Source organism: Sinocyclocheilus rhinocerous, unplaced genomic scaffold, assembly GCF_001515625.1.
Source record: "Sinocyclocheilus rhinocerous isolate Xijiao unplaced genomic scaffold, SAMN03320098_v1.1 scaffold1164, whole genome shotgun sequence".
In the NCBI taxonomy this organism is placed as follows: domain Eukaryota; kingdom Metazoa; phylum Chordata; class Actinopteri; order Cypriniformes; family Cyprinidae; genus Sinocyclocheilus; species Sinocyclocheilus rhinocerous.
In genome coordinates, this window is record NW_015643253.1 from 1,061,524 (window position 1) to 1,071,231 (window position 9,708).

General features: G+C 35.0%; 2 protein-coding genes across 2 annotated transcripts in view; both read right to left on the reverse strand.

The window, feature by feature from the left end:
• Window positions 1-331, reverse strand: part of irak3 (interleukin-1 receptor-associated kinase 3) — a 3,756-nt gene extending 3,425 nt beyond the window's left edge. The window contains exon 1 of the mRNA XM_016574630.1: window positions 135-331. Within this exon, the coding sequence (XP_016430116.1) occupies window positions 135-268 (134 nt within the window). The 5' untranslated portion in view covers window positions 269-331. The remainder of the gene's footprint in view (window positions 1-134) is intronic.
• Window positions 332-1,256: 925 nt separating this feature from the next.
• On the reverse strand, window positions 1,257-2,444 carry b2m (beta-2-microglobulin). Its single transcript, XM_016574641.1, has 3 exons — window positions 2,289-2,444; window positions 1,356-1,628; window positions 1,257-1,273 (listed from the first exon to the last, which is right to left on the reverse strand). The coding sequence occupies exons 1-3, from the start codon at window positions 2,350-2,352 to the stop codon at window positions 1,260-1,262; spliced, it is 351 nt and encodes a 116-aa protein (XP_016430127.1). The 5' UTR covers window positions 2,353-2,444; the 3' UTR covers window positions 1,257-1,259.
• Window positions 2,445-9,708: the final 7,264 nt, after the last annotated feature.

A 9,708-nucleotide genomic window follows, 5' to 3' on the forward strand; every position in this document is an offset into this window, starting at 1 on the left:
TGAACAGCATTTTTCCGGCGGCTATTTAAGTTTGTCACATTCCCAAAGAAAATAAATATAGAGAAACTGATAAGACAGTCACAGTTGAGCCTCATATTTAACAGGTAACGGTCGTACAAAGTTATGATGGTAAAGTGCGTTTTGTTTTTTTACCTACAGCTCTCCATCCCAGACCGTCGACCCCGCTGTCAATCAGTCTACAGAAAGACCCCATCAGCACCGGCGGGACGTCGAAGAGCAACGTCGACGTGTCTATTTTACCTGACATGTTTCGCTAGTCTTGACGACACAGGTGTGTGAAGTTGGACTAGATTTATATGGTTCATTCCTCTCGAACTGATGACTCTACAGTGCTCTCTTGTGTTGATAACTCTTGCTACAACACGGAAATTCCCAAACCCCACCTACTTCCTCTTAATAATTTGGCTCGTATGAAAGGTTGCAGCCCATACAACAAAACAAAACAACACACACACACACGTTTACTTAGCTATCTAAATGGGGACATTACATAGACTTGTATTGTTTTTATATACAGATAGTTATACACTTTTTTAACATCCAGCTATTAATTTAGCAAATTAATACATTATATACTTAATAATTATTATTATTATTTATTAATAAATAATTATTACATCCTTGTATCATTTACTATTTTATTACTAATGTAATAACCTATTTAATAACTATTTTATTATACATTTGTATTATTAATTTAATATATAACAATGGATAGTAAAAAAAAGGCAATAATGAAATATACAAATTATTAAGTATACATACAAGTAAACATAAAATCTAAAAAAGCAATTGATATGTGAAGAGACTTTTGATACAATGATACAGTTGTATCGACATTGATACAGTTGATATGTGATTGACAATTCTCTGTAAACTGTAAAAGATGTTTAAATGGTCTGGCCATCCTTCTCACTGTAATCAGAGATAAAGTTCATTTACAGCTCTACAATGTGCAATAGAGAAGACTTCAATGCAAAGAATTAGTGAAAAATAATTAGGCTAGTAGCTTATCTAAAAGGGCAAGTGGAAATAAAAATATAAATTAAACAGAAATTGTTAAAAATGTCAATATCAGTCTTAATATACTTTTTTAGTAAGACAATGACACAAAATGTAATTAATAGTTTAGCTTGACAAACTGTAGATGATCGCCCTATTCTCTAAACAAATACATTTTAATTTTGAATACTGTGCATTCACACAATCTACAGCTGTGCATTTTGACTGTTTTAGCTTTACATGTTGGGCTCTGCGGAAAGTCATGAGATGTTCAATAAACATGCCGTGTCAAACCACAAGGTATCTTCTAGAAACACACACATTGCACTCACCCCAAGAATAGGCATTTTTATTGCCCATGTGTCGAACACTGCAGGCGTAGTTCTGTCCTCTCTCTGGTTTGAAGGTGACGCTCTTGGTAAGGTGAAACTGCCAGCCCTTTTCGAAGGCCAGGTCAGTCTGCTGGGTATTTGGGAGAATCTCGCCATCCTTCAGCAGTTCAATGGTGATATCAGGAGGGTGGAAGCCACTGACATGGCAGATTAGGGTGTTCTCCTTTCCATACTCTCCAGGAAAATGGCTGTACACCTGGACCTTGGGACTGGCTGAAAGTATAGAATTTAAAATATTGGTTTACAAAGATAACATGGAAATAAATATTATCGTAACACACATTTAAAATATGATAAACATAACAAAAAACACCAAATAAAAATGTATTTCATCCATTTTGACTCTAGACAAAGGAAACTGGGAGGGAAATGTTTTCCGATTCATGAATTTTCCCAAACAAAAGACAAATTGCATCAGAATTCCTCACTCACACTCAGAAAAACTGATTATGCAATTAATAAAAAAGAAAAACAATGTGTTTGGCAGCAGGTAACATACAAATTATGATTTATTATATTTCTCAATGTTAGTCACTGTAGTTGTAAGCCCATAAAATAAAGACTATTAATATGTTTAAACTGTGGCTTTTCAATTACAATAAGACCTAACTTTGGTTCTAAATACAAATTAAACTACTTTAAGTGACATGACGCACTGTTTTTAAACAATTTCAAATTTATGCTAGGAAACAACCCTTAAAAATATTGATTAAATCACTTTACTATAGATACAGACACAGGCTAGCACTTAAATCTATGTACTTAGATAATTCCTGAGGGAAACTTCTCATGCATATCAGAAATAATCAACAGAGTAACACAACACAATAAACAAACCATACAGTATTTACATATTCATTATGAATTACTTACATGTTTTCCCTTGTACAGTGACGTACAGCACACAGAACAGGGCAAAAGTGATGAGTGCTCTCATTTTTGGTGATTTAGTCCAGAGTTTTAAGAAGAGTATGCTTCGGCTCTCAGGTCCAATGCAGTTAATATCGAAAGTAAACGACCAGTAACCTTAAATGCACTGTCACCACCGACACCAGCACAGCCTCCAAAATAACAGGCAGCCAATAGCAAAATTGCTACAAGTTGTTACTAGGTGGATTTGATATAGGGAGGTTATACAGACTGTGGCATTGGTCTGGTGGAAAACAATCCCTTTGGAAATACCCTAAATTACCTAAACAATAATAAGACTCCTCCCTCTTCTTTGTTCTCATAAACATAACCAATCCACCATTATGCAAATTGACATCGCCAAAAGTATTGAAAAACAATATTTATAATAGTGGTAACACTTTACCATAAGGTCCCATCAGTTAACATTAGTTAATGCATTAACTAACATAATCTAACAATGAGCAATACATTTGTTACAGTATTTATTCATCTTTTTTAACTTTAGTTAATAAAAATACAACTGTTAGTTCATGTCAGCTCAGGTCCATTAAATAATGTTAACAGATATTAACTTTTAATACACAAGTAAATGTTGAAATTAATATTAACTAAGATTAATATATGCGTTACAATTATTTTTCATTGTTAGTTCAGGTTAACAAATGTAGTTACCTAATGTTAACAAATGGAAATGGAACATTATTGTAAATTGTTATCATAATAGTAAAGATTAGGTAATGTAATTTGTAAATGGGCAAATATATGGCAAATTTATTTTAGCAGTAGTGGACTGTGTTAAATAGCAGTGTGACATGCTATACTCGCAAAAAGCAACATTTTAACTTTAATATATATATTCGTAGTTTTAAAAATACATTTCTCACACCACATGACTATTTAAATTAACTGCATAGTATAGAAATCATCATAGATATAGCAAACGAGACTAAAAGTAGGTCAATTTAAAAAAAAAAAACACTTGGAACATTAAAAGATATACTGTATCACTTAACTATATCTTTTAATGTTCCAAAGGGCTCCAGATGCCTTTTCCCCAATACACTGTAAAAATATTTTCAAACAAGGATTACTACAGCACTGGATTACAAGAAAATACAAATTCAGTCTTTCTAATTTCACATTTCACATTTCACATTAATTTAATGTGTTACTTGCAGTTTGTTTCTAATTATTTGTGACATTTCCTAGCAATTTCTGTGTGAAAATTGTTTCCATACCAGTGGACATCATGACAAAATAAACAAAAACAATTAATAACAGTTTCTTTTTGGGGTGCAAAGTGTGGTAAAAGCCTGGTAAAAACACAAAGAGCTAAATAAAGCATCAGCCATAGGAACGTTAAAGCTATATGAATTGTGGCTTGGCCTGGATGCCAGATTCCCTGCCACAACATTCTTCATCTCAGTCTCTATGGATACTAAGCACAATATTATGACACTGTGCTTTGTGTAGATCTGTAATCCAATGTATTAAACTGCTGGGAAAAATGATAAAACTCTACTTTATGCACTTTTTGTCCTGTTTGCTTTGAAAGTGCTTTCACTTTAAGTTCAAACATGAAGGATGTTTCCCAGTGCATTCATTTGTTTGTGCATTTGAATGAAACCAAAGCAGATTTACCAGTCTGGGCACATTTCAGATGACTTGTCATCTTTGCAAATGATACTTAGTCTTCTTATAAATAATTAGCATACAGTGAGTCAAAAAATATCTCATTGCATCAGATAAATCATGCATAAATCAACTGACATTCATGTTGAGGAAAAATAGCACAAGAGCACAAGTTTCTTAGTGGCTAAACTAAACTTAACATGTCCATAACTGATTTGATGAACTATACTTGTGGTTACCCCACTATAGCATTATATTATATGGCTGCTACCCTACAGGACACCTATGTGAACTTGCCAATTGTTTTATATCTTATATCCAATGTAATGAAATTCATCTATGTTTGATTGTGGCTTAAGTGTCTAAATACATTTGGGGCCACTGTATAAACAAAAAGCGAAAGTAGATTCCAAGGCTCGAACAACATCTCTGGGAAATCATGTGATAAACCCTGGGATTTTTTTTTCATTTTTTATTGTACGTTATATTACATATACGGAAGTAAATCTCAAGAACAATGACTATTACCCAATATTGCCTCTATATCTAAAACCGAAAATGAAATACTGTAAACAAACCTCATCTGATTATCTGGTGAGGTTTTTTTTCCCCATGGTCAAACCCTCAAACTGGTACTTTTGTAGATCTTAAAATATAGGGCAACCTGCAATGGCACACTTTTTCCCACTAGCTGTCAGCATTGTACCAGCATTGAAGGTGAAACTAAAATCATGCACAGAATTAAATCTCGAGTCAGGTTTGAGGTTTGGACTAGCTACTGAACATACCTTAGGTTTGGACTGATTTATGTCATTGTATCACAAACGTTTATATGATTTGAACCACCAGAACTTAAAAACAAGTTCACCATAATCTCTAAAATCTAATGGCTGACTTGGTCATATGACGTATGTTCCTATAATACATATCATAAAAGTTTTTTTTTTTCTCCATCAAAGTCTCTGTCCAATGTTCAGTCAATGTTCCTATACAACACAAAGCTTAAATTGTAATTGAAGATCAATTAGCAACCTTCAGTTATTGTCAAACAGAGGAAGTCAGGGCTCTGTGCTCAGATAGACGTTCACTCAAACGTAACACCACCTTGTTTTGACTCATTTTGCACCTGTCTCATTTTTCATGTCTCTATCTAGAGTGCGCTACAAATCTTGAGAGTTTGCAGTGTAACCTACTGAGACGGCTGCGCAAGCATGCGGTAGCGTTCACAACCTCATAAAGGCTGCAGACAGAGACCATAACAAAACCATCAGGCTTTATAGGAGGGATTTTACTCTTTGCACTGACAATAGAGGCGTACTTTCAGTCTGTCTGTGCAAAAAAAAAAAAAAGTAATCTAGGCTTCTGCACTATTTAAAATAAAGGCTCTAAAAGGGAGTTTTTGTAGCGATGTAAAATAGAAGAACCATTTTGGGTTCTTCAAAGAACCTTTCTTAAACGTACATTTTTTTGTAGTGTCAAGAATATTTTAACATTCTAAAGAACCTTTTTCCAATATAAAAACCTTTTGTGGAACTATCCTGCCAATAAAGAAACTATATTTTTAAGAATGTATAGCTATCACAAACTTTATTTTACGTCATGGTGTTTCCTTGTTTAAAAAATCCCAAAACTTTGCTTATTTTCAGGTTTTGAATAATAGATTTTGCATTCTCAGATTTTAGACCCCACCATCATACATTGTCACCTGGTACAATGTTGCAGCTAGAGCCACAAAAAAAGTCAGGGCTTCTACACTTTTAAAACTAAAGGTTCAAAAAGGGGGGGTTTGTAGTAATATAATAGAATAACCATTTTGAGTTCCCTAAAGAACCTTTCACTGAACAGTTCCATTTTTTGGAATGGTGATAATGGTCCAAGGACCATTTTTTCTTAGTGTGAAGAATATTTTAATAATCTGAAGAATCTTATTCCACTATAAAGTACTTTTTATGCAATGGAAAGTTTCCATGGATGTTAAAGGTTTTTTGTGGAATCATCAATGCATAAGAACAAAGAAACGTTATTTTTAAGAGCATAGGTGTCACAAATTTGCTTAGTGTGTCTTAAATATCTCTTCTTTATTTTACGTTTCCTTGTTTTAAAGGTTACAGAATCCTAAAACCTTCTGTTGTTTAAATCAGATTTTCATTCTCAGACTGTGTACATCGTCTCCAAATTTATGGGACAATGTTGTAGCTAGAGCCACGCGAAGAAGTTTTATTACATGTGGTGTTGTTGCTATAAGTGATGGAAAGCAATCAAACATTTGTCGTGGAATTCTTGGAGTTACTCTAGAATTCCCAGACTTACGGTCGGTTCTATTAACGTTGAGAATGAAAGCCAGATTCTGGAGTACAGGGTGGTTTAGAGAGACGGAGGGAGGGAGGTTCCAGCCATGTGGTTTGGTCTCCCCGCCAAGACTGTGCTTCATTAAAATGAGGTCATTTACAGAGCCAGGAAGGAAAGAGAAAGAGAGGGAGCGAAGGAATGAGACAGGCGAGTGAAAAGAGAGATAAACCCATTGAGGGAGGAGGCTGTAATGGAGGCGAGTTGGGTGGCGGGTGGAGGGGGGCGGCAAAATGAAACCAAGATGAGTCACAGAGACCAAGAACAAGAAAGAAAGAGGGAGAGGAGGAAAGGGAAATCTTTCCTCAATGACTGTGCGAGTGTGGCCGGATTGCGCGGAGCAGCACGCGAGCTCACGGCGCTGGTGACGGTGGGATGAGTCAGGACCGCAGGCGTGAGTCAGTGACAGCATGACACTCGGGTCAGACACACCCTCGAACAGAAGTGCACAAACACCCATCAGTCATATAATGTAAACAGACACATATTCATGCAGCCTGGTGCACTAAGTAGCAGCCACTCACTGCTTGAAAAGCATTCATAAATACACCTTAAAGACGGAAAATCATACTCATATTTATGTAGCAGAGTTATAAACAAAGTTTAATGTTCTTACACACATAAATGACAAACTGAGGTTGAACTGAAAAAGGAAGCTTGTGTTTCGGTCTTTGATATAAATACAGCGGAAAGCTTGATTCCGATTGGTAAGTCACAGCCTATATTTTTATACAGTGACCACTGAACTATGTATTTATCTCCTATAGTTTCATGACTCCTGTATCACTCTACACTCTTTTTCTTATGACATAAAATTATTTCAACTTAAATCACTATTTCATATTTACTTATTTAGTAATTATGGCTGTATAATTGGCCAGTTACTACAAAATAAACCCCTTCTGGATAAAATAAGACCCCTGACTGACTGAACATAATCCCTTACATAAAAGCCATCTGTTGCAAAAATAAATAAATAAATAAATTAGTAATTTAATGAATAAATTATAAAAATAGTGACATAACAAATATTAATAGTAAAGTCATGAAGAATTATCATGATTATACATTTTATAATAAATTATAACAATTCAGTCAAGTAAATTAAAAACTCAATTATAATTAAAACCATATTTCTTAATTATCTATCTATCTATCTATCTAAGTTTACCATTTTTATTTTATAATCTACAACAGTCTGGACATGCTATTCATTATCTTAATAATAAATAAATATGATAAATTATTAAAAACATGACAAATAATGACATGACAAATTAACTTCAATAAGTTAAAAAAGTTAAATCATGATTAATATATTATATAAAAAATTATATTAAAAAAATGTATCACAGCAAATTAAAAACAAATAAATAAACTGCCTATGGCATCTAACAACTCTATGTAACTGGTACTTAGATTATGTAATGTATCATGACATTGTACACAGATCTAAGCATATTTAGGCTTTTGTAACCTGCAAGCTATTCTTTTCAAATGCTGTTTTATCTTTTAATAGTATAGGCTACACGAAGATGTGCTCACACACACAGTCACAAACGTACTCAGTTTCAACAGGTCCCAAACACAAACAGACACTCGTCTCACTTGGAATGACACCCACACACACAAACCCACAGCCACCCACTCGTTCCATTCATCCCGTCCACGCTTCCACTTCTCCACACGCTGGCTCTGGAACCCAGAAAAACACACGCCCACCTTGAACACAACTCGCGCTGAGCTCCGGCACAGATTCAGCGGTGGTCTGCCTCTGACATACACAGGCTGGAGGAAACCAGACACGGTCACATCCGCTCCATATTCAGATGGATGCAGGCAGGATTACACAGCCTGAAATTCTGATGTCCAGTGTGACTCACTTCTATAAACAGACACTTCTGAATGGAGGAGGATCGTGTGGCTGAAAGGGCCATTCGGACATCTCACCAGTGTAGAATTTAGTGTACAAATGTGCTGCTGACTCACCTCGATTTGAGCTGTTTTGATCTTTGAAGGCTTGAATGAGGCCAAGGTGGTCCAAATGTGCTGGGATGGATCAGATATGCCACTTGAAGACTCGGAAGGACCCTGGACTGCACTTCATGCATGAAGAGGAATGGCATCTTAAGTACACCGTCTTTCTGCCTGAAGAAGCATCTTCATCATGGTTTCACTGTAAAACTTGGGTCAACATTTGAAACATATGCTAAAAAGCACTAGTTATAATGATTTTTAATGATTATTATAATATTTAATCATTTATAACATTCATCAATCATTCTTTTTCCCCTCTTTCTATTATATACATTCTGTTTTGTGACTTAAATTATATTAAATATTCAATATATTAAATAAAATATAAAATTAGTCAATGTCTATGGTGGTTACACCAAATTTTAGATGGTCCTGCAGTGAGACAAATTCACGTTTAAAATTACTAATATTCCATATGGTTGCACAATTAGTGAGGTCCAATTGCATGTGTTATAATTACATGTTGCTCAAGATGAATTACTACATCACACTGCAGGGCATGGTTTGAAATGTCACGTCAACTACTCGTTTACACTAGTAGCCTACACAATTAGGAGGCACATGGAAAATATGCTAATATTTGAAAAGGCTTATACATAAGATTATAATGTGATATCTGGGTGTAAGGATTATATGGAAAAGCATGAAATAGGATTTAAAAGGATCTGAAGCGGATAGCTGAGTCCGCGCCAGGGATACAAAACAGCTACGCCCAGACACACAAGAGACGACAGGAAGTGTGTTTTATTTACTCAGCAGAGTGGACGGACATCCTTTAGTGTGGAAGATACAAGAAAGAACAATTATGTGAAACTCACCTCAGATATAGAGAGAGAAAGAACGAAAAAAAGAGAGGGTGGGCCGTTCAAACAGAAGGTGCTCTTGCGTTTAAAATCGCGAGGTTGAGTGGAGCGAATGGAAAAGAACACAAGGTCTCAGACGCATTTTTTTTAAAACTTGAACTTCTTAATAAAGCGTCTTAAAAACGCGGCACTCATGCAGCAGACCCTAAAAACGAAGCTAAACGAGTCGCAACGTTCACTAGAAATTCGTCTAATGCATGTTTACATAGAAAAATGGCTTTAAAAACAGCGGGAGATCGCATCTATGTGCATACTACAAACGTTACTATGCCAGAAATGGCGCCAAACTGAAGGGGAAGCATATTTTCGCCTTTAATCAGTATTTTTTGACTTGTTTTGAGAGCAAAACATCCTTCAAACAAGAATTTTACCTATAAAACGTCTTTTACCTATATTTTACTTATAAAACATATTTTACTATATTTTTTACACTGTGATGATACGGTCCACGATTATTAACACTGTAAATCTAGCAAGTTTTTTCTAAATACAGTTTATTTGAT

Coding starts and splice junctions, on each gene's coding strand:
- b2m (XM_016574641.1), bottom strand. CDS start 2,352: ATGAGAGCACTCATCACTTTTGCCCTGTTCTGTGTGCTGTACGTCACT. Junction 1,629..2,288: donor CACTGTACAAGGGAAAACAT/GTAAGTAATTCA, acceptor CTATACTTTCAG/CCAGTCCCAAGGTCCAGGTG.